Below are 26225 nucleotides of genomic sequence, written 5' to 3'. Positions count from 1 at the left end.
CCACAAATACACACATTTGTTCATTGGTTGGACTTTTTGGAAGGAGACACATTGAAAACCATGTTAATAAGATCTTGTTGTTTCCTGTGGATCCGACACAGAGAGTGGACTTCAGACAGAAAGCGTGGAAGAGATTTTAGAGGCCGTGTGTGGCAACAGGAAGTTTCTGTGTGTTTGCTGATCTTACATGTGGAAAACAACACGTGATGTTTGTGAAGTTCTACAATGATCATTGTTCTCACAGCATTTTGAGTGGGAACAGTTCAAACTGGGAGTAGTGGGAGTTATTTACTGATTGAAACAAGCTGAATGTTTCTGTGACGATGAAGATCAGCAGCTCAGCTGATCAATGAACTGACATCTATCAGTCGTTTCATGAGATGAAGTCATCAGCAGACATTTGTTCTGACTGTGTGATGAATGTCAGAACGTCAGGGCTCTGCTTTAGTCACTGCTTGATGATCATTGGCTCATTGTTGAATCCAGGGCCCAGTCTGACCTCTGACCTTTGCTGCAGGTCTTCTGTGTTATCTCCACTTTCATGTCTGATCTTCTGCTGTATCGTCCAAAATAAACATCTGGATCATTTCCAACACTTCAGCAGATCTTTAGTTTGGGCAGTGCAGCACAGAATAACACATATTGTACTATACTGCCCACTTCCTGATCTTATTGGATCTGTGTGTGAGGTTGGTGAAGGAAACACATGTTTACTGAGTGAGTCGCTGCCATTAGGAACTAGTTTTTATATCACAGCCTGGAAATCACACAGGACCATTTCTGCAAGTGAAAAGTCGTCATTGGAGGAAAATGATTATGTAGTTTGTGCGACTGAAGAATTGTCCCAACTACATGTGCTGCTGACCTTTGACCTTTTCTTTAGGTGCACAGAGGAGTCTGTGGAAACATCCAGAACTGAGGCATCTTGTGTACAAACGTGTTCAGACCAGATGTCAAATGATGTCAGATGTCATCCGTGAATGGATGCAACTGTGGATCGTTCCAATAAAATGAGGCAGTTTTGTAAGTACAAGCCCACTACAACCCATCATCAACATTTTAAATTACATTATACATCTTCACTGATATAAAGCACCACTATTTTAACCTGATTCACTTTTTCCACCCTAACAGTTCATTCCTCAAATCAAACAAGATATTTGACCCTAAAAAAATGCATCAACAAATAATTTTGTAATAAAATATTTATTCTTCAACTTTTACAAGTGAAATCAAACAAGTGTGTTTAAGAGTGAAACCAGAGTGGAAGCTGCTCATATAGAGTCCAACCCAGGCTAAAGTAAGCTGAGTAGAGCAGCACCATCAAAGTGTCGGCTCTCTGAACACGGTGCAAGATCGCCATCTGCAGGACAAAACTAGTTTTTCTCGCCCTCCTCGTCAACATCAAGATGATGTCATCGTACAGCAACTGATTCCCTGTCCGTCTGGAACAAAGCATTTACATTAAAAAGACATTTACAGAAAATACAAACAACACATCTCATCATCACATGATATTTTATTATTTATTATATTATATATTTTTATTGTACCATCAACATCAACAAATACCAGCATATTTTCTTTGAGATTGAGTAGAGTGGACCTTTCCCTTGGTTCACTTCCTGCTCGCAGCATCAGCTGACCTCTGACTTCCTGGTTAAGGTCTCTCAGCGTTGACTGGAATATCAAATCGGACTCACACCATGTTCTTGTAATGTGGTCATGTCTGTCAGCTGTTTGAAGAGCATCTCTGGCCTAAACACAATAGGAAGAACAACAACACGGCAAAAAAACAACACATTTCCATATTAGATGAAGGGCACCGTAACTGGAAATGGTAACATTCATCTGATGCTGCTTTGGATTTATCTTCTGTTTTAGATCAACTTTGATCACTTCGAGCCATCTTAAGTCCGTTTGTTCTAACTTCTCACTAACATCTCATATGATTTCAGATCCCTGCTGTTCCCCAGCTGCCCTGTAGGTTTGTGCTTTGACCTCCAGAGGGCGACAAATCAGCACAGACAGAGAGCTCCATTCAAACTTTGCTGCCATCAGGAATAATTCTTCAAATATAATCATCAGTGTTTGAGCAGTTATGATATCAGGGACAATCTAGACATGTGTGACAATACTGAACATGTCACATGACACACCTCAAACATCATGTGATCCACTCTCAGTCTGCACTTTCATTCATGACTTCAACAGGTTGAAATGAGCTTTGAAGAAACATTCAGTGGAATAAATCTTTCATGGATTCATGTGAGCAGCAGATGAACTTTACAAAGAATCAGTGGATTTATCTTCTGTTTTAGATCAACTTTGATCACTTCGAGCCATCTTAAGTCCGTTTGTTCTTCTCACTCACTAACGTCTCGTATGATTTCAGATCCCTGCTGTTCCCCAGCTGCCCTGTAGGTGGCCTCAGTGTGTCTCACACCATTTACAGATGATTACAGGTCGTTTACAGTTCAAACAGGTCCAACATAAGAAATATGTAGAAAATATCCTGCTATAACAGTTTGGGTCAAAGTGCAGATGTTCCAGATGTTCTGAGTCTCTCTGTGTTTCATGTTAACATGTAGATGTTGGACCAAAGTGAAGCTTTTTGATGTGACAGCAGGAATGTGAAGTGTAACTCTGAGCTGTAGGAAATGAAACTAAACGGACTTTTTCTCCTTTATTTATAGGAAAGTGTAGGAGAGCAACAGATGAACAAGCGTTACTGTAACAGGAAACATCAGAGGACCTTTATGTTCATCATCATCACTGTTTCCTTGTTCTGTCACAAACACACAACACTTCCTGCTCTCTCTCTGATGGATCTGATTGGCTGTTTCATTCACAGGAGGTCAGGGCGTCACACAAACAGCTTTAACTGCACAACGACACACTTTAAATCATCTGCAGACAAACCTGTGTGTTTGATTTATGAAGAAATAATAAAGACGTGTGTACAGCTGTCCATGAAGCAGCTTCTCACACAAACTCTGACACTTCAGCCACTTTAATTCCTGCAAAGCTGCGTAATAAAGAGCTGTGACTGCTATGAGCTGCTGATGATGACTGCATGAAGCTCTCAGCTGAAGCTTCTTTCATTTATTTTAATGTTAATGTCGCCTTTTTAAGTCTGTGTGAGGATTTTAATGACACACATTAAAGGAGCTTCTTTGATTAGAACCAAATTCATGTTGATTTTCAGCCTGAAATGATAAAAACTTTAATAATTCTGTTTATAATCATCAACCTGGAGACTAATGAAAAGTATAATAGTGAAAGAAAGCCTTTATTATTTGAGTAATGCCTGAATCTGCTCAGAGACAACACAGAGGTGTTGATGACAGTTTGACATTAACTGAATTAAAAACAAAGTGCTCTTATTGTGAAAATCTGCCTCCTACTTCTTTAAATCATTTTTATGTATTTTTTAACCTCACAGTGAAACATTGAGGCATTAATCTGACACAGTTTGATCAGCAGCTGTGTTTTCACTGACGTTTCACTTTGATTTGTTCAGACTGAGCAGAGAGGATCGGTTCTCTGTGTGCGCACTGCTGAGAAACACAAGCTCATTTCTGCTGTTTCATGAAAAGTGTTATGGAGGAACAAGAAGTTCAGCCTCTAAACTCTCAGCGTGAGGACTGAGTGAAGAGTTTCAGAGCAGAGAGTTTTGGCTCACAGCTTTTAGCGTCTACACAAAGAGACGATTACGCACTTGATCTGAGAACATCTCCACCTCCTACAAACAAACTCTCCTACGAGCAGCTGTCACAACCACAACAGGCAGAAGACTGGATTTCTTCAGGTCAGATTTCATGCAGTTTGCATAAATTGTGTGTCACAGACTTTGTAGTTCACATTTGTGTGACTCGTTTAAATCTTCTCCTCCTGAAAGTGAAACTCTTACAAACACATCAGGCCACAACCTGCTGCAGGTTAATGATTGATCTAAAGGCAGCTGACCTTTGAGCAGGAACTTGTGAGTCTTTTATTGTGTTTAGCACTGCCAAGTGCTGGCCTCTGCTTCCACCATCACATTTACACTGGTAGGTTCAGCACTACTGCCTGCTTCAGACTGAATCCAGCAGCACAAAGTTGAAATGAATAAAATCAGCATCTATTCCTTTATCACTGCTTTGTTACAGAGGAGAACAACGCTCCAGTAACGCGTAATCCGATTACTTTTTTCAAGTAACGAGTAAAGTAAGGGATTACTATTGCAAAAACAGTAATTAGATTACCGTTACTTTCCCGTAGGAACGCTGCGTTACTGCGTTACTAAAACCGTGATTTTTTTGCGAGAATGTCTCACGACAGTGACGTAAGCGAGTGCGCCGTTAGTGACAACAGCTGTGTGCAGATCAACAATGAATCATATATCGAGTGCAGAGAGAGTATGAGCGTGCAGCGTTTAAAGCGTGGAAGTACTGACCTTACTTTGAGTTTGATTCCATAAAAAGTGACAAAAACATTAGTGTCCGCTGTGCGTGGGAAGAAAACTTCTTTTTACAGCGAAAAAACCCCTAAACTTCCAACAAGCACCGAGTAGCTACGACGTAATGGGAAACTCACAGAGAAACTCGCGGATTCTTCCACTGACCGCGGCACACCTGCACCAGGGTAAACCTCCGCCTACCCTGCTCCTGCTTTACAGGTGAAAATAGAGCAACAGGACCGCTGAGTCTTTGACTTTATTTATTTTCTGCTGTGTTTTACTTGCATCTATTTGAAAGACTGAGTGTAAACACACAAAATATTTTATTTTATGTGCTGGAATGTGCAGAAAATAGGTTTAAATGTTAAACTAATTTCTTCCAGTCAGAGAATGTTGCAGATAATTAAATGTTTGCTCGATGCATAAAGTTAAAAGATTAAATCTAATAAAACAAGTTAGAAAAAGAGACTTTTCCATTTGATTACATTTTGTATGATGGATTATGTAGAAAAAGTAGAATTGGGCTGAGAGATCTATCGCTTTATCACCTACTCAGGTTGGAAATCGTGTTTTTAAAAAGTAACTAAGTAACTAATTACTTTTGAAAATAAGTAATCAGTAAAGTAACAGGATTACTTTTTTGGGAAGTAATTAGTTACTGATTACTGTTTTCAAGTAACTTGCCCAACACTGGACAGAGTGTTGGCTTCATCACCGACACACGTCACCACATCAGGAAACAGCTGGTTCAGTGAGTATTTAAGGTTCACTGCAGACAAACTGGAGAAAAACGAATCACATGAAACATTTGTTACTGGTTTCTGACCTCGTCGTAGAGACTCACATACCTGTGTTCTGCTATCAGTGTGATCACATGTGCTGGTACAGTTTGCCAGGTTGACCCATGTAACCTCCACTATCCTGTAGACGTGGGATATGTTTCACATATGGATCGCTTCATTACTCGACTATGACTGTGTGCTTCACAGGTGCTTACTGAAGTGCTGCTTTACACAAAACCAGACAGTAAAAATAAGAACTGCAGGTCCAGACCACAGGTTTATGTGTTGATAATGATGATGTGCAGTCACTCATTGTCACAGGATACTTCCTGCAATGATGCTACAGGTCACGCAGTTCTGCAGAAGTGGAGGAAACAGATGCTTTTCCTAACAGAAACACTTTAATGACTTAAAGAATCTAACTGACACACAAACCTCAGTTTGTCTGACATTCATGAGAGTAAATGCTCCTGAATGTTCTGTTAGTTCACTGGATGTTCACCTGACTTCAAATGTAAAGATCCCTGAGACAAACTCTCACGTGTTCAGCGGCGACATGATCGCACAACCAGCCGCGACGTTAAAGGCCGACGCGCTCACTACCTTTGGTTACAGCTCTCAGCTCACACGACATACACAAAAATAATGACAACACGAGTCCTCTGTAGGACGTCACTGTGGTTTACTGACAATGTTCTCAACAACAGACGCACAACCCTGGTTTGGTCTGGTTATTTGTGTTGTACGGCTTCGTTGGTCTGACGAGCTTTTAGGGATGTCAGCAGAAGGATTTCACGTGCTGAGGTCATATTTATGAATCAACCTGAACAGCTAATACTTTACCTCTTTATTTTATAACACATATGAACACGTTATAGTAGATTTGTGCAATGTGTGTTTCACGTCTTTATGGGCGTATAGATCTGTAAACAGGCTGATGGGTGTGTGTCTGTTTATTGTAGCGGTGCAGAAATGTTAAAAATGATGATAATAACAACACTTCTCACATCAGGCTACAACACAAACCTCCTGATAGCTGCAAACAGCAAAACCCCCAACGACAGGCACACAAAGAGCGAGCAGGGACCCACCCTGACAGCATGTGAGCCTCCTACTACGACTCACTGTGGAGCAACACAACACCAGGAGACGGAGGATATGAGAGAGGATACAACTGCTGTGGGGGAGCAGCCACACACTCCACAGGAGACGACGGGGTGAGAGATGGTTCGGTGCTCCTAACATCATGTGGATGCTCGTCTGCACATAAACAAACCTCACCTAACCCCACCTCCTTTCTCTTTTTGCAGGGTGGGGTGCTCCATCCTTACACACTTTGCACCACGTGGCGCTCCATCTATTCGTTTACCTTCTTGGGTCTCTTCCTCCTCTGTCCCAGCCCATTGAGGCGATCGCTGGGGTCCAGCCTGTAGTGGGAGTGGCTGTCCTCGCTCATCCTGTCCCCGTCCACTCCGGGTTATTCCTTTCTTCTTTCTGTCCTCTGAATCGAGCTGACCTCTCTCCTCTCTGGTCCTCGCTCTCTGAGCCGGCGGAGCATGAGAGAGAGGAGTGGTTGGGGAGAGGGAGGGGAGACGAGCGAGGGAGGGAGGGAGCACAATGGTGTTGCCATGGCAGCAGCTGCCACCAGTGTTTATGTGGAAACGTCGCTGGCAAACCAGAATAGTTGCCACACGTTGCCACACTCGCACACTCGGCAGCCACACGTTTGTGTGCGACCTGCCCGTGGCTTCCTCGTTACAGACACACCGAGAGGAAACGCTCAGACACAAGGCCGAACATGAACGAACACTCGTGTGTGGGAGGAACAGGGCACAGACTCCACGCCGTCGTTAAAGATGGCGTGTGTGCTAAACGGAGCTGTGCGCTGATTGATTAGTCAAGTGAAAAAAACAAAGGAAGCTGTCTGGATGGAGTTTGCTGCTCCCACTAATCAAAGAGATGCATCACAGCTGGAGCTGATTGATGCACGAGCCACCGTTTGCACCACCGACTCCACGCTTGTGTTTCCTTTCTGCACCATGTTGTTAACACTGACCCCACACTGTGTTCATGAGCTAAAGAAATCAGGATGATTGATTGATTTCACTGACTCGTCTGCACAAAGCATTTTGTAGGTTACAGCATGAAACGACTGTAATCTCCACATTTACACTCACAGTTTCTGTTTTACTCTCAAACTGATCAATAACAGCTTTCCTGTGTAACAAACACACAAAATAAAACAACTGTACCACCAATCAAACACAAGGAAAATAAATGATATTGTGAGTTCAGCAGTGGGTCTGTGACCGGTGTGTAAGAGGACGATAGATGAGTGGGTGTTTGTAGAAACAACCTTTGTGATTTAAATGTGAGACAGCAAAGCGTCAGACAGAAGCCTGAGCTGAATATTTCCTGTGATATGAAGTCACCGTGTTTGGGTCGGTCAGTGGACTACTACTCAGTGAGTGTCCCACACACACACAGACCCACACAGACCCACACACACACACAGACCCACACAGACCCACACAGATCTTAATGATGGCCTCAGGCTTTGAGCTCCCACTAACAGCAGGTCATAGCAGCATCCCATTAATAGTGATGAAAAATGCAGCTACAGCTGCTTTTCCACTACTGGAAGTTAATCAGGTCAAAGCTGGAGCTTCACCCTGTTCAGACTGAACCATGTGAGCCGGCCTCGCTCCACAGAGGACGCCTCCAGGACAAACGTGGGCTCCATCGAAGCCCACAGCTGCTGTCACATCGTGGACGTGTTCTTCAGCTTGTTTTTCAAACAATCTCAGCAAACGTGCCAAAATCATGTTCAGGGAGACTCTGTGGCACACAATCCAAAAACAAAGAAGGCTAAAGGACATGCTCTGTCCTCTGTGTGACCCACAGTCGTGGCTCAAATGTGGGACTGTGGCCTGGTGTGACCTGAACACTGTGGGAACCTGAGGGGCAAATCTGAGGATTTCATTTGGCTTTTTCATTAGAGATAAGATGGATTATGTGAATGAAAAGGCAACACACACACACACACACACACACACACACACGTAGGGTAGCTGTAGCCCGACTGGCTCATCTGCTAATCAGAGGGTTGCTGGTTCGATACCTGGGATCCAAAGTGCAAACTCTTGGGGAACGAGTCTACTTTGTGTGCATCTGAGGTTGAAGCGGAGCTGGTTTCAATAAACTGCTAGTTTCCCTTTCATACTCCTGAAGGACGTTCCTCACAAAGAGCGAGGCAGCAAGTCTGTGCAGGTCCTCAGAGTTTCATCTCTCACCCAGTTCCAAGCCCAGTTTGTGTCCCAGATACATGCCGCTGATGGCCAGGAAGTGACATCACTGGATCAGTTATGAGAGCGAACCCTTCAAGACTCAAACCTGCCTGGCAACGAGGGAAACGGCTACACAGGAAGTCCAGTGACGGGGTGCAGATGTTCCATCACCGGGATGTCATCGCTTGTTGTGTTTGCGTCACATACAAATGACATCACGGGACTTTCAGGTTGTGTTGCTGTAACAGCCCCACCCACACCGAGGTGGTGCTCAACTGTAACTGAGAAACAGAGTCGAGTAGAGTCAAGTTGAGCTGAGGCAGTTATGTTCTACTGGAAAAGAGGCGACTGTGGCTCAGGACGTCAGTCGGTAGTTCGATCCCCGGCTGCTCCAGTCTGCGTGCCAAAGTCACCTTGGGCGGGATACTGGCCCCTGTTGCTGCCAGTGCTTTTATTAGATGCTCTGGAACTGGTTTAGTGCTTAGGGAGGGTAGAAGAGTGCTATATAAGAACCAGTGCATTTACCATTTACCATTACTCTGGTTGCCAGTTTGCTACGGTCACCGGCGGTTTGTATAGAGGACACAGACCTGTATGTGAACAGATATGGAGAGTGTTTAACTTCAGAGGAAATGTTGGTTTAAGGTGCTGCATGTTCCACATGTGCACTGCACATCTGCAGCTAGTAGCTGAGGAGTGGTGTCCACGCGACGTCCATACCCCCTCTGTCCTCCACAGGGGCTGACATCCAGCTCTTTGGGCCCTCACAACCCCAACATCGCTCTCACACACAGCACCTGCTCCGGTCAGCTGATTAGACAGCTCATTGTGTGTGTGCGAGGTGAATTAAGGTTATTATAAAGGACATTCAGATATCATCTCTCATCTGGGAGAGCAGCCAGCAGCTGCAGGAGGTGAGCATCCAACGACATGATGAACCCAAAGACTCCAGCTCAGCCAAACTACAGTTACAGATTACAGTTACACTCCTAACTGTTCCTGCAGTATTTAAGAAAGACGTCAGTGATTCAGACCAAAACTGCTCTGCTAACTTCACATTTACTAAACATTAATGTTCCCAACACAGATTTACATGAGAATGACAGGACATCATAGCCCCCCCTGCCCCCCCTGATATTACATCACTTCAATCCCAAACAGAAGGAAAGGAAAGATCAAATCTGTCTTGAACCTCTGCTTCAAAGTTACAGGAACACTGGAGTCACTCTCACTGTCAGAGACCTCAGTGTGTTGGAAGCTGCTAGAAGAAGCAGATGGGGGAGAGGAAGAGGAGGGCCACGGTGCTGATCTGAGGAAGTCTTCTGATCAAACCACAGCAGACCAACAAGCCCGACGTCGTTCTGATCCAACATGAAGGCTTCCATCTGTCTATTCTGTCACATCGCACACGTCTCAAGTCATCCTGTTCAACCCATCACAACATAATAGTAACAATAAAACAAAGGCAGTGGAGCGTTCACCACGAGCTTCTACAAAAGTGCACGTTCATTTTAATAAAACTGGTTTTACAGCAGTGTGCGAACATTAATATGTTGTAACCAAACGTTTGTTACACCAGCTGCACTGAACCTGTGGAGACTGGAAGTTATTTGCTGCTGGTTTGTTCAGACCTGTTACTGCACACCTTGCATAGTTTGCATAGTTTCCTTCACTGCATGCAAAGAGACGAGGCGGGTGGAAACCTGCGACCCTGATCACATCACCAGTCCATCACAGTCAAACACTCACGGCTGTAATCTATTTCAAATCAAAGTGTTTGCACGGTGAGAAGAAGCTGGCGTCGCTGGGGGAGCGTGCGCCCGGCTGCACTTAAACACAATCTTCATTGGTGCTGTGAAACATCCACGTCTCACTTCATCTGCAAAGAAACCTGATGCATCGCTTTGGAAATATTTGAAATCCCTCATTTGTCACTATGCACGACGAGTCGACCGGCTGACCAACCTCAGGTTATGCAGCGAGTGCTGAGAAGCAGCTAAATGGCTGCAGTGACTTTATTCCCTGAGTGGGTGTGTGTGCATGAAAGCCAAAGGGGGGCTGTGTAAGAAACAAGGGGAGTCTCTGTTGTGCTCACAAAGAGGAAACCAAGATCTGGATTTTATGGCCGAAAGAAGAAAACATCTTTTCAAAGTTTCCCAGGCCCACTGTGGAGACGCCCACAGCTCCCAGTGACACTGACCCACACTGACACCACCTCCATTCCTCACTGTGATAGGCCGGGAGGAGAAGATCCACACACACATTCACATCAGGACAAAGTCCCACATTCCCCTGTGCCACACACACACACACACACACACACACACACACACACACACACACACACACACACACACACACACACACACACACACACACACGTCCTGCATGCTAAGAAGTGAGTGAAGGATGCAGAGGTGCTGAGACACTGAGGATGTGGGAGCACAGACACCGTTCAGCCTGTGTTTGTGTATCAGAATGAATCAGGCAGAAAAACATTAAAAGCAAACTGGTTGTCCTAAAGTGAATCAGGCTGCAGTCAAACTTCAGCTGATCTCTCATCAAAGCTCCCAGATCGATTCGTGCTCCAGTTTCACCATTTCAGCAACACTGTGGGAGAACGGGGTCAGCTTCCAGCAGGGGCCACGATTATGCACAGAAGGAAGACGGGACACGGCCGGTCCTTCAACCATCGTATGGATGTAAGAGCCTAACACAGGTAACACAGGTCACAGCAGCAGAGCTGGTAGCAGCTTTGTGCGCTTGTAGAAAACTCAGCGGTACTGCAGAGGTTGTGTACTTTACCAGGGAAACGTATGTATTTTGTGTGTGGTTGAAGATTTCCAGGTTGTGTGTTCTCCTGTTTTATTCAGTTTATCAGAAGTCAGCAACTAAAATGTAAAAGCAGCTAAAAAGAAAAGACAATGATAGCATTGTGTGCACAGTGTGTTACAGAGCTGTTGGTGGCAGTCCAATCCAATCCAATCTTATTTATAAAGCACTTTAAAATAGCCAGCACAGGAACAAAGTGCTGCACGGAAAATAAGTTAAAACAATAGAACAACAGAAAACAGCAAAATAAATAAATAAAACACATAAAACATCAAATGAAAACAAAACAAGATAAAACAGCATCGAATCACCTAAAAACAACTGAAATAAAAACCAACATCTCACGTGGTGTCAAAGCTCAGGGTAAAGAGGCGGGTTTTCAAGACTTAAAAACAGGTAAAGAAGAGGCCTGTCTGATCTCCAAAGGAAGCTCGCTCCACAGTTTGCAGCTGCTACAGCAAAAGCAGGATCTCCTCTAAGTTTACGCCCAGTCCTGGGTACATGCAGGAGCAGCTGATCAGCTGGCCTGTATGAGGCTGTCGCAGCTCAGAGAGATGAGATGGGGCGAGGCCATGGAGAGCTTTAAAAGTAAATAAAAGAATTTTAAAATGAATCCTAAAAGAAATGGGCAGCCAGTGACGTGAAGCTAAAACAGGGGAAATGTGCTCAAACTTTCGAGTGCCAGTTAAAAGACGAGCTGCAGCATTTTGACTAATATATGATGCGCTGACCCCAACATGAAGGTCATCACAGTAATGCAGCCGAGTGCTGACAAAGGCGTGGATCAAAGTGCTGCCGTGAAAGAATTGGCTTTGTTTTTGCAGCTGCCTGAGCTGAAAGAAGCTAGATTTGACCACTGCCTTGATTTGACCACTGCAGGTAGAATGAAATGCCAGCATGTTGTTCACACTTCTTACCCGAGCTGTTCTCCAGCGCATCCGTGAGTGTGGCTGTGAACAGAGGAAGCACTCGAGCAGAAAGTGCTCGTGTGAATGAGTTCAGAGTAGAGCAGCTCGATGTGGGAACAACTCGTGGCGTTCATTTAGAGAACGAATATGTTCATGGTTACTGTATCTCCTCAGCCGAGCCGCCCTTCGTGCCCCTCCCACAGCCACATGCTCCGTCAGCTGGCCGTCTGCCTGGCAGAGAGGGAGGGGGCGTCTGGCCTAGTGCCAGGCTCTCTCAATATTTTATGAGAGGGAGGGGAGGGAGGAGGTGCAGCGGGTTGGTTGGGGGTTAAGAGACTAGCTACACTGAACTACGACGGGGAAACAATTATCCTCCCTGCTGAATTTATAAGTTTGCTCACTTACAGAGAAATGAACAGTCTCTGATTTTTACCTGAGTTTAGAAACATCGAACAAAAAACATATCAGTTATGAACAGATCTGCATGTCCCTGAATGAAGTGTGTGATCCTCTACAACCCTGGATCCCACAGACTGGCTGTGGGACTCTCAGCATATAGATGCAAAGGGCGTCAGCATGAAGCTCGGTGACTGTGGGTGCAGCAGTTCTGACCATGATGTGATCAGTCAGCCTCATGGGCGGAGGATGATCATAGGAAAGGTGCTGGATGGGCCCAAACTCACACAGGAGGAGCTGGTTAATGGTGAGAAGGCAGGTGGATGACAGTCACCACATACTGGTAACACTGGTAGAGGATTGAACTACTGCAGCACCCACGCGGTTTAGCATGTACAAGCCCGTCTCAGGTTTGACCGTCTGGATGATTGGCTGAAGGCTGAGAAATGCTGAGTGTGACACACCAACATCCCCACAGTCAAACACACAGTGGTGGCCGTGGATGGGTGCAAACAAAGCAGTGGCTGAAGAAGAAGTGGGCTAGCCAGCCTCCAGAGCCTCCTTTACTAAATCTGTGGAAGCAGCTGTAAAGAGGAGTGGGCCAAAATCCCTCCGGACATGTCGGCACTTTTTGATCAGTTCAGATTCTGGGAGATGCTCTGATATAAAACATGTATAGACCAGAAACTAACAGAAATATCCGTTATTGTCCTGATTGGGGAAATCCCGGTGCTCCAGCAGCAGAGTGACGGGCAGGAGCAAAGCCTCACACAAATAAGAAACACGAGACTTACAGTAACAATAAGAGCTGAACAACATGGAACAGCAGCAGAGTGACGGGCAGGAGCAAAGCCTCACACAAATAAGAAACACGAGACACGTACGAGTAACTGTATTCTGTTACAGTTACCGTTTAAACAGGTGGTATTTAGAATACAGTTACTTTGTTGAAATAAATGGATTACACGGCGGTACTTTCCTGTTTCTTTCTGTCGGTTTGGATCTGCTGATGAGCCTTTGGTCTATATAAATAGACTGACTATGGCATAATCATGACTTTTGTCATCACAGAAGTGATGGGAACATTCAAAGACTAAAAAATAAAGCTGTGGAAGAGCAAATAGTGTGCACAATTCATCTGATCGCAGAGAAGCAGTGAAAAACCCACAGAAAGTAAAAGATAGACGTCCTAAAAACTGGTGCAATTCAGTATAATATCATTGCATGTTTTGTTGCAATGGAGCAAACAACAACAGTACACTACTTTGCTGGGACTAAAGTATCTCTAATATAACATGGATGCTGTAAAATGTGATTGTGACATCCTTGACGTATGCACAGGAGTACAGAAGTAAAACAGCAGGAGTGTTAGCTCTACAGAGGAAAAGACACGCCTGTTACGTCGCTTACTACCTGCTTCTTGTCACCACATCGCCCGGTAGGATGGTTTCGACTCTCTCTGTAAGTGTACATCTCACTCTAGACTCTGGCTAACCCATTCTCTCCTCCCTCCGCAGCATTCCTACCAGCCCACCTATGGCTGTGCCACATCATACTGTTCACGGTAATACCAGTATAATGTTGGGCAACGATAAAAAAATAAAATATCGCGATAGAATATGGGTAAAGTGCGCATGCGCAGTGCCTTTGTTTTCATACCCACATGGTGGCGATAGAGAATGAGAAGGGCGAAAGCGGATCGTTGAGTGAAACACATGAACCAGAACTGGTTTGTAAAAATGCTGCAACTTCAGTGGTGTGGAACTGGTTTGGTGTTTGTCCGTCGGATACACAACAAAGGACTATTTTTTTTGTAGAACATGCAAGCGGCTGTCGTTATTGCCATATTTTTCGGACTAAGGTGCTCTTAAATCTGGGAGTAATCTGGGTCCTAAACTCCGTCCTTCAGGACCCAAAGTCAAACGAACACTGCGACATCACTGAGAGTTAAAAACGGTCTAAATTCTTTCATCTTTAATAAAACGATCAGTGTTGCTGCTTTACCAGGTGTAACTATGAAGTTTAACATCCAGGCATCCATGAAAACAGAATTTATTATATTTAACGGACTTAGAAGTTAACAGGAAGTTAGCAGGAAGTTAGCGGAAGGTAGCTCACTGGTTTTGCTAGTGGCTAAGCATGATATAGCATGTTCTGACTGAGAGATTTCTGAACAAATTAAAACGTACAGCTCTGCTGTCACTTCCAACATAAATGAAGACAGAAAACTAAACAGCAGTGACGTTTGTAGGGTTACTGAAGTTGGGCTAGCTGGTATATAATGATGTGCTACGTGATCGCTAGCGACACAGCTGTGTTAGCATAAACACAGTGAAGCTGGAGGACGAACACTAACACTTTTCCACTCGATAAAAGTTAACGTGAGGGTTCCTGATGGTTAGAGACAAATGCAATCGCATGGCAGGATGCTGTAAACCACAGGTGTCGAACTCCAGACCTCAAGGGCCGGTGTCCTGCAGGTTTTAAATGTGTCCTTGATCCAACACAGCTGATTCAAATGGCTAAATGACCTCCTCAACATCTCTTGAAGTTCTCCAGAGGCCTGGTAATCAACTGATCATTTGATTCAGGTGTGTTGACCCAGTGTGAGCTCTAAAACCTGCAGGACACCGGCCCTCGAGGCCTGGAGTTTGACACCCCTGCTGTAAACCATAGGTGTCAAACTCTGGCCCGCGGGCCAAATTTGGCCCGCAACCTAATTACATTTGGCCCGCAAAGCCATACCAAATTACTATTAGAGCTGGCCTACTGGTATTATACAGCTAATATATATATTGTTTAGTATTAAGCTTTGCTTGTTCCATATTCAGTTTTTCAGCAAAACGTGTTTGAGTCCATAAGAAAAGATTCATTCTTATATCTGGAGGAATAAATATATTTCAATAAATATTAACGTTAGCCCGCGACTTTGTTCCAGTTTTGAATTTTGGCCCACTGTGTATTTGAGTTTGACACCCCTGCTGTAAACGGACCAAACTTCAGTCAGGAGAACAACTGAGATAATCCATCCACAATACGAGGTTAGTCATTAATATACTGCAACAACATGGGAATAGAGCCGCTGCCAGAGAATTCAACATTAATGAATCAATGGTAGAGAAGTGGAGGAAGCAAGAAGAATGAGTTTAATAAAGTTTGATTTATCTGACTGCTTTGTTTCGCTTAATGTGCCTTATAATCCCCTGCAGCTTATGGTCTGAAAAATACGTACTGCAAACGAAATCATTTGAAGAACTTGTTACATTAGCCTTGAGAATAGTTAGCTTCATAACTTGGCCAGCTCCAGGCCTCGAGGGCCGGTGTCCTGCAGGTTTTAGATCTCACCCTGGGTCTACACACCTGAATCAAATGATTAGTTCATTACCAGGTGTCTGGAGAACTTCAAGGCATGTTGAGCCATTTAAATCAGCTGGACACGTCTAAAACCTGCAGGACACTCGTGGCCTGGGTTTGGACACCACTGCCATAACTGAATACTGAAAGAAACTACAAGTCACGATCAGCTTCCTCATCAAGAACATCGTGAGAAGTCAGTGCAGCTGAGCAGACTTACTCAGGAGGAGTGGTAGAGAAGGACTGAAGAATGGCCACATCAATTCTCCCTGTGCGATAACACAGGTGGATCCTGCAAAACGAGTGTGTTGTCTCTAGTACAACACATAACAATTCTGGGTTTATCTCTGGACTCCATCTCTTTTACATCACTCTGTCAGAGGCCATAGCTGTGAGTGCCTTCAATCGGGCATACTGGGCATTTGCCTGGTGGGCCGACAGTGATTCTTCGTATTTATGGGTTGATGGGTTTTGTTTTGTTTGTTTGTTTTGTAACAGCATGAGCAATGAAAGGTGGTGGATTGGCCAGATGCTAGCCGATGTGTAAAAATAACTCAGTTGTTTGGTGGTGGCTATGGCAGAGCTTCCACAGCCCTGCTCACAGCATTCCTGACTCTTTTTCGCCTGCACAAAACAGTCCCCTTTAGATTATACCTTCGCCTACTGGGTATGACTGCTCAGCCATCCTGGTGGTCTGGCTTGGCTGTTTAAGAGGGTTTCAGCGCTGGGTGGTTTCTTCAGGCGCTTCCTACTGTTCTTGTGAGGATTGACAATACCACCATGGGGGCTTATATTAGCCATCGGGGAGGGATGCATTCACGCTAATAGCAGCAAACATTTCCTCTCTCTGAGTGCAACACATCCCAGAGTCAGAATGGGGAATGAATCTGCGAGGCGTTGTGTTATATGGTGATTGGGCTTTGCATCCAGCCACTGTAGAACAGCTTCAGCTGGAGCTTTTAGCCACTACATAGAGCAATAATCTTCACTAAGCTTGATCTTAGAAACACGTTCCATCTGGTGGACATTGGGGAGGTGACGAATGGAAAACTGTTTTCAACACTTGGACATTTCAAGCGTGCCGGGCTGACAAATGCCTCAGTTGTTTTCCAGGCTTTAATCAATAATGTGCTCTTTGTATGTGCACCTGTTTGACCTGCAGATTTTTTTCCAGAGAACAACTAGAACAGGAAGCAAGTCAGAGTTCTTCAATGACTATGAGACACTAAGTCTAGTCTTGGTAGCCGGGGATCCGTCCGCCATGGCCTCTGATCCTGGCTGCCACGTGGCACACATTGCATGCGACCCCTATGGCGCCCACTGCAGGTGGTGGGCCTGCATAAGAATGGGCCCATGTCCCTTTTTCGGGTTGTGCCCAGCCAGGCCCCATGGACCAGTTCCCGGCCACCAGATGTACAGCTTCTGGCACCCTCCCCGGGCCTGGCTCCAGGGCAGGGCCCTGGTAACACTATCCCAGGCAGGGTGAACTGTTTCCTTGATCTTGCACTCATAGGGGTCTTCTGAATTAAATTGAATTGAGGAGCAGACACAGACTGTTTTATATGAGATCCTTCTCATGCACTTCAACAGTCTTATTCATCATCGAGTCTTAAATGATCCTGTTATGACCAATGACTGCTCGACTGTGTCAAAGAGCTACTTCCACAGTGTGGAGAAGCCATAATTCTGACTCCACGCCAAATAAAAGGGGGAAACCCTCCCAGGGATTGACACCTAACAGTTAAATAGTTAAAGGATTAAACTTCTCTTTCCTTTCTTTAAACAAAAAAATATTTTCAAAAAACTATTCAAAGGTCCCAAATATCTTATTTCACTCAGGGGAGGAAGGCAGACGAGAGGCAGCTGTGTCATTATGGCGTTTGTATCCTGCTGCTACTGGGACCAGTTACAGTTCCTTTCACTAACACACACACACACATTCTAGTTTTGATATCTTAGTGAGGACACCTAGTTGACATGATCCTAGCCGCTCACTGTAACCATCAATAATGGATGGTTAACGCTCAACCTAAACCTAACCATAACCTAACTGTAACCCTGACACTAGAACCACATTGTGAGTCTCAAACTCGTGAGGCACTTTTGTCCTCATAAATGACTGTTGGTCCCCACAAGTATAGTAACATTCCAATTCTTGGTCCCCACAGAGACATCTAAACAGGTACACACACACACTTTCATGTATTTTTGTCCACAGTATAAAAGCTGTTTGGGGCTGGGAGGAATCAAGTCCGTCCATGGCAACTTTCCCCGACTGCCTTCCACATTCTTTGAGTGCTTGCCTTGTCTGCTCGCTCTGGTGCTTTAATGACTTCCTTCAAATGGCACCAACACTTCAGCAACGACTGCAACATCATTTTTTCCATCTTCACAGCCCTGGAAGCATTGGACAGTATCATCTATTACATGGAAAATATTAAAACAGCTCAGCTCACAAAAGCAGGGAAACCTTGGGTGCAAACATGTGGAGACCACTAATTCATTTACTGCATGTTGCCTCTGCTCAGTGTCTGCTCAGTAGAACATGGATCTACATGTTCACTCCTGCACTGGCCAAAGCTGGTAGTGGTACTGCTTAGACTCTTTGAGTGCTAACATTGGTGCTCCAATCATTTGGTCTGGCTCTAACGGTGTGATTCAGACTGAGCAGACCTGGTGCATTTTGAATCAAAACTGCAGAGTCATTTTACTATTATTTCATAAGGAAGAACAGAGAAGAGTCCATGACCACGTTATATCAGTAAAGATGTTGTGTCTGCATGAGAGTAGACTGTCTCTGCAGGCAGCATCACACCCAAACAGAGCAGACAGCCTGTTCATCCTGAGCTCGCCAAGGTCACCAAAGGTCAGGCGGACAAAAACCTGCAGTCTTAACAAAGCCACAGGCAAAGACACTCTTTATTATCAACTATCTAATAAAACGCAAAACAGCCAAGAAGTGAATCTGCCATGAATTTCACAACTTTACAAGCTAAGAAATAGACACTGAGCTTTATATTGATTAAATATGTTAAATAGATATTAAATTAAATATAGATCCTGATAAATGCCTCGTTAATTTTTCATCATAGAATTACTGTTGAAACAACCCCTTATCCATGTTTGATGCCCTGCAATGGACTCACAGCCAACTGTAGAAAGCAGCCCAATCAGAGGCACTTTTTCTTTGACCCAGTTTATTCTAAGTGGAGATATTATCTGAATTTCAGGAGTGGGACCACACCTCATTCTCGCCGCCTCAGTTTATATATGCCCCCTTCACCAATACCCTCTGTTCTCATTTTCATGCCCACCTGGAGCCCAGGAGCCGCTGCCGGTCCTCTTTGAGGCCTTCCCCACACTGCAGCACCAGTACACGCTCCCTCATCCATCATCCTCATCGTAACTGAGGATGTGGTCCCAGCTAGTGAAATTGCTAGTAAAAATGTTAATGTGATGAACTCACCAGCTACTGGCTCACTGACATCCAGTACAAGAAGGCCAGGCTTACCAAAACATACAGTTTGATTTGTGCGCTCTGCTGCTGCTGCACACAAATACTGTCCAACACAAGGAATTCAGCCTGGATTTACACTCTTCCCAGTGTCCTATGGCAGGTCAGCTCTATCACAGGCAAGGACAGCTCTGACGCTTCAGAAGTGTTATCAAAATAAATAAATAAATAAAATAGAAATAACATAGTAGTTTGGATCAAAAGCCAGACTAAAATAATAAGTTTTAAGACACAATTTAAATTTCAAAACAGAAAATTAGAATAAGAGCTTTCAAATCCAATTTATTGGCACAATTATTTCAATTTACTTAAATGTGCTCCGAGGGCTAACAGGCTGTTTTGATCACAGGGACATGTTACATAATGAAGTAATGAATGTCATTTCTAACTGTTTGATTTTAAAAAGTATGTTTGATAAATGTGGGACAAGGACAAGCATGTAATGGGATTAGTGGGGATAAATTCATGGAGGAGAGGAGAAGTCCTAAAGCTAGCTAATGAAAGGACAGCAAACTAACACAGAGGAAGAGGTCAAGGCAGATTTCTTTGCAGGGTGAGATGAGGAAGGGAGGAGAGTAACCACTGTGATCACCCAGAAGAGAATGACTCAGGTCTGTGTCCAGTCTCCCCAAATCAGCATGACACAGCAAACTAAGCTACATAAATCTCTGAATTACCAGCTGAGCCACTAATCCAGGCGGTATGACACTCGCCAAACTGCTAGTTCTGTGATATTTTACCACCGAGCATAAAAGTGCTTACAGGAAAGGCCAGGAAAGAATAAGCCATGAATACAGAGTTTAAATCATAAGAATATTTTATAACGTTTAACATTACGCAGAAGCATTTCATATTCATGAAACGCTTTCAATTAAAAGAAAACATCGAAACAGGTAATAAGAACACACCCAACATGCTCAACACCCACTTTAGTACTTCCTACTCAGCAGTTTCAATTACTGGTTAAAGCAAATGTGTTAGAAACTTAAAGCACGTAAAGAATCTGCTCAAGTCAAACAAGACATCAGACACACATCACCAAGAAGGCAAGTTTAAAGCAGTCCTACAGAAAGGTTTCAAAACTCACTCCCACAGCTTGATTCCAAGGATGTTAGATTCCTATCGGGCCTTTTCTACTGTTAATGTTTAAGCTAAATGACAACTTTGTTTGTCCACTGTCAGCATTCGAAACAACTTCTACAGGGTTTAATGGAGCACACAGATTTGACTTTTTACAAAAGCACTCAATGAGCTGTAGTAATGAAGAATTGTATCACAGTACGTTTTGTCATATCCTGTCTAAGATGTTTTTTCTTGCATGAGCCTAAGCACTCATTTATACTCGTATCCAATACAACTGATTTCGGTTTTATGCTTCCTAAAATCCTTAAAATTCCTTGTCAACGTCTTTTAGTTTAACCAATCCTAAAGGAAATCAAGCTTTGCTGCTCTACTCTATTTCCCGTTCCCTGCAACATGTATGTGGATGCTGAATGAGACTGGTGGAGGGATGAGCGCTACATGGTTGTGTTTGAGCAGGAGGGCTGGATGATGAATGGGCTTTTATAGACATGCTGTTCGTTTACGGAGGCTTGTAGGCGATGATCTCTTTAGTGTAATATGAAAAGGAAACAGATACATCGTGATATCACAAACACAATCCTACATTTGTGCCAACCTAATAAAATAATATACAGTACTGTGTGAAACTCATCAAGTGGCCTGAACTATAAGTTCTCCAGCAAGTTTAGTAGCATTGCTACTTGAGATTGTTCATGTTGCAGCCAAGAACTTCACTGATGACTGCTGCCATGGTGTAAATCAGCTGGTTGGTTCCAGCGATGGTCACACTAGGGACTGTCCACTGCAGTAAAAACTCTGCATTATCACTCCGTTACCTGCTGCAAGCACTGCCACAGTCTGATTTTCTTTCATCACTACCTGAATTGTTTGACTAAAAGGAAAAAGAAATGGCAGATGTCCTTCTCTACAGGGGCAGAACTGTTGGCAAACTGTTCACCACCCCCCAACCGCCCTGTCTGTCATCACTCCACTAGCATTGCTGTTTGTAATTATATTCACTCCACTTTTACACACCTATACATAATATCCTAAAAGCCACAAATCAATTAGAACCCTGCTCTGTTTGGTAATGAACTGTGATAAAACAAATATCCCCTGCCTATGAAAAACCATAGGCTTCCCAAGGGAGTCATGAGTTCATAATGTTCATGTTTATAAACACTTAAAGCTGACCTGGGGCCTGTTCTTCGTACCTCGCTAAGTAAGTTAGCTGGATTAGATTGTTGACGATTTCGCGTGATCCTGGATCGTTCGGTTCCCCGAAGCTCATCCGGGACTTGCTGTCATAGCAACAGAGCCGTAAGCGTAAACCTGCTGGGGAGCAGGTTTACTTTATGTAAACAGGATTAGATCGCGGCCACTCAGGTATTTTCCGCTTCATGTATACGAAAGCAACAGCGATATTTTACCACTGTTGTACCATAAATAAATAACATCAATGTAACTAAAGATAATGCAGCACTTGATCCTTTTATTGATGTCACACAGATACATACAGGTCATTTCCTAAAAAAGGGAAATGTACTATTAACATTCTATTACATGTATGTGATTATTACAGATGTAATTCATATTTCAGAGTAGTAATTGTAAATTACTTCGTGTAATCAAGATGGGAGACCACGGCTATAAAAGCGAAGGTGGATTTGGGAAGCCTGTCGCAGCCATGTCCTGTCCGTATACGCGAGCCACCCATTGCGGAAGGTGCAAGATTGATAAGGAGAGTCCTCAGAATTCAGCGTATATTGCGGGACAGACAGGATCCTTTAGCTCAGCGCGACAGTGTGCTCATAGAGAGATATCGATTTTCCCGTGAGGGTATTATTTACTTAACCAACTTGTTGACGAGGGGGTGCAGGACCACCACCTGTCTTTTTTTCCTCTGCCCTTTTCTTGGTTGCTGTTATGAACAAACTAACAGAGTATTACAGGCCAGTATTACCTTGCCAAGAGACGCAAAGCAATCTAAGAGATAAATATTACCATTCTGTAGAATACTCCTGTATTCCACTTTTACTTGTTCCCATGTTCTTGTGGGTCCTGTTGTGGCTCTAATGTGAAAGGGGATATAATATAACATATTATGATATAATATAATGCCATATGATATTGGACAATATAGTGTCATATGATAGATCTACCCTACCGCCTACTGGTGTTGGCCAGAGGGGCCGATGGCGCGATATGGCAGCCTGGCTACAACCGTAGCTGCCTCCACCAGTGTGTGAATGTGGGAGTGAATGAATAGTGGTATCGTACAGCGCTTTGGGTGCCTTGGAAAGCGCTATATAAACCCAATCCATTATTATTATTATTATTAAATTACTTACGAGTTTGATTTGTCAGCAACTTTCTGCCAGCCCTCTCTCCTTGCTTTTGCAGCCTTTGCAGTGTTCTCTTGCGTTTTAATTAAACTCTGAAACTCCTGAAATCCCTCACTCATGAGTTCTTGCTCTGCTGCCGGAAAATACCGTGCACGCCCCTTCGACATTTTCGCCGACCAATCAGCGGGTTGCTGATCAATGTTTCTACTATCGATGCGTAGCCCCTTTTACGACACCCAGTGATGTCACATTACTGCGTCCAGCTGTACTAATCGTCAACAACAGGTGTGTTCGGAGAACCGGAATAGCGAGCTCACGGTTAGCGCGATGATTTGGTCTTGGATGTAGTAAGTGATGTACGAAGAACAGGCCCCTGGAGTAGGTCCCAGGCCCTGAACTCCATAAGCAAGAAAATAGATTGATGTATAAATACACACACACATATATACATATATATTAGGGGTGCAACGATACACAAAATTCACGGTTCGGTTCGATACTTTGGTGTCACGGTTCGATACAAAAAAAATGTTCATGCCTTTTTAATTTGTCAGTTATTAAAATTATAAATATATATTTTAACTCAAAAGTACAGTTTTTAAATTTAATGTTGCTGAAACAACAAAGTAATTAAAAAATAAATAAATCTATCTGATGGAGGAATCGCTCATCTTTGGAAAAGAGAGTTTATTACAGAGAAATGTCTCTTTCAAAATAAAAGCTCTACTATACGCTTCTTCTGGGCTATATTCTCAGCAGCATATTAAACATATCAGGTCCCCATAAGGAGAATCCTGTGCTAACAGCTGTCTAAATGACTCGGGTAAAGTTTGTAGCATGCGTGCTTGTTGTTTTGTCTGCTTCCTCTTGTCTTTGCACCAGGATGATGTCGGAGTAAATGTGCAGTCATATTCGTTGTGTTCCCACTAGTGCTGTCAGCGTTAATCTGAAATGACCTTAACGCCACAACACGGCAAATCTCCGTTAACGAGCGACCGCGGATCGCCCCGTGCGTGGGGCTAGACGGCCAACACGTTAACGAGCTAACTGCGCTAACACACTAGTTCCCACCCATGTAATTGAGCATTGCATGGCACATCCAACATACTGTTTTACTTTAGTCCATGACTCGCTTACCTTCAGGGTCATACGTCACATGAAAACCAAAATAATTCCAAACACCAGATCTGAATGAGGGTGGGGGAGGTTCAGTTTGCCATGTTGCAACGAGCTTAGCTTCTGTCTTGCTAGCTTGCCCTGCGCTCAGTGGATCTGTGCTCGACAGTGCAGCCTAGGCGGAGTAGTCGAACGCAGATCCACTGAGCGCTCAACACAGACAGCATCTGCAGAAGGAAAGTTGATGAAATAAATTACAAATGTTGTATTGTTCGATACATATGCGTACCGAACCGAAAGCACTGTATCGAACGGTTCAATATCGATACGAATATCGTTGCACCCCTAATATATATATATATATATATATATATATATATGTGTGTGTGTGTGTGTGTTTCTGTGGTTCAGCATTATGATGCTGAACCACATCATAATGAATAAATGGATAAATTTCCAAAATCCCGGAGCAATGCAAATTAGCCGGTGAGAGGTAAGGAGCTCTGTCATTGGTTAGACAGTCTTAGCTTTGCACCTATACCAAAGGCCATTCAGCCTCTGTGTTTACACTCTGCCTACACAGATGTTGGACATGAGACGACACAGGAAAAGGATTTTTGATGTGAGGTTTTTATTGAGATTTTATTTCTTTTTTTTCTGATTTGAAGTATTTATTAATGGAATAATAATTTATTTTCAAATACTGATTTATAAAAATTTTTATTTTCAATTAAATTACTAGATAATAAATTACTTTTGTATTGAATAAATAAAATAACTTAAAAATGAATTTGTAAATTAATATTTTATCGCACAATTCATTGTTTAAGCAAAGAACTTTTTATTTCGATGCGCTGGATCTTCTGGTCCTCTGCACATAAGTGGATTTCCATTTAGACTTTATATAGACAACAACTCAAAGTGCTTTACAACAAGTCACATTCACCCATACGATCATCTAGTGCTGTACTTTAAACACTTTAAACACAAACACAGATACTGTGGGGAGAGGCCACAGAGGCACAGGGAGAAAACTCACACAGAAATCCAACAATTAAAGAGGAACCTTCTCGATGTAACACTACCATCCTGCAAGATGACCTGGTCCTGGGCCATCTTAATAAGCATGCTGTGCACAGTAGTTTCATATTCCTGCCAGAACAAACACCAGACAGTTTGTACACAAGGCTCAGATTCTCGCTTTGCCAGATACAGACAATAGTTTAAGATCCTAATGTCTCTGCACAGCTCTGTATGTACTGAAATATCCAACCTCAGATATTTCCTGCTCACTCTCTGCACCGCCTTAGACAACAAGTAGTTCATGCTATACATAGCATTGACTTTTCATTCCAGCCATGTGCACTCATCAGGGCATCAGTGCTGCCGTAGTAACCACACTAACACTTCCTTGCACCTGTTGAAATGGCCTCAGTCTGATCGTGCCCTGAACAAACTCACCTTTAACATCCCACACACGGACTAAATATGTGCGTGTCAATAACACGTGACAGGAGAACATGCTGGTTGTCTGTCATGGGGCTGAATTAGAAACAGAGCAGGAACTACAGTTTGTCAGATTAAGACTGATCAGGTCCAACATCCGCTCCCAGCACTGATTTACACGTTTGGTGTCACATTGAAGGAAACGCCTACTGGCACAACCTGCATGTGTTAAACTGCTCCTGCGTGTAAACAGCGTGTCACTTACGGCTTTTTGCATCACAAGGACGCGCACTGGCGTCTCAGGGTGACTCAGATGTTTGCTGAATGAGGTGTAGACCGGACTAGGCGGGACTCATTTCACCAAAACACGAGCTTTTCCACCCACCAGTGTTTATCTGTGTGCTTATTTTAAAGAATTATTCCATCGTTATCAAATACGAAGCATTACACGCACGTCGCGCCGTTTCTGCTGAGTCAGACACCAGTGCTCCCGTGTGCTGATTCTCAGGTCCATCTTAAACTGGTGTGTTTGCGAATGAACTTCGGTAAAACGTTACAACGTTACCGGGCGCGCAGAGGGTCTCGGAGGCGTGTCGTACCTGTCGGGTGGTCGCGGGCTCCTCGTTCCCGGTGGGTGAAGGTGTTTCTCCTTCAAGCGATGCTGGGGTGACCGGAGAAGAAGCCATGTCCCCCCGACATCACCTCTCACTAAGCGCCGCTCCTAGTGTGACTTTCCTCGGTG

The 26225-nt window shown here is 43.8% G+C and overlaps 2 protein-coding genes across 5 annotated transcripts in view; one reads left to right on the top strand and one right to left on the bottom strand.

Annotated features, from left to right (window-relative positions):
* LOC309702164 (NACHT, LRR and PYD domains-containing protein 12-like) overlaps positions 1-26225 on the top strand; it is a 202511-nt gene that overhangs the window by 150440 nt on the left and 25846 nt on the right. The window lies entirely within an intron of this gene.
* On the bottom strand, positions 1045-26221 carry LOC309702370 (uncharacterized protein; the record flags this gene model as incomplete). 2 transcript variants are annotated; one of them, XM_082527077.1, is made up of 3 exons in its annotated part: positions 26083-26221; positions 1573-1758; positions 1045-1445 (listed from the first exon to the last, which is right to left on the bottom strand). In XM_082527077.1, exons 1-3 carry the CDS (start codon positions 26167-26169, stop codon positions 1416-1418), a joined length of 303 nt encoding a protein of 100 aa, XP_082383203.1. In that variant the 5' UTR covers positions 26170-26221. The 2 variants fall into 2 exon arrangements, with proteins under 2 accessions (XP_082383203.1, XP_082383202.1); XM_082527076.1 differs by lacking the exon at positions 26083-26221 and adding an exon at positions 6593-6846 and having other exon boundaries at positions 1247-1445; positions 1607-1758.

The sequence above is a fragment of the Aulonocara stuartgranti genome (genome assembly GCF_965226115.1).
Source record: "Aulonocara stuartgranti genome assembly, chromosome: 3".
Taxonomy (NCBI): Eukaryota; Metazoa; Chordata; class Actinopteri; order Cichliformes; family Cichlidae; genus Aulonocara; species Aulonocara stuartgranti.
The sequence above is the reverse complement of the archived record's forward strand: the minus strand, read 5'-3'. Positions and strand labels throughout refer to the sequence as shown.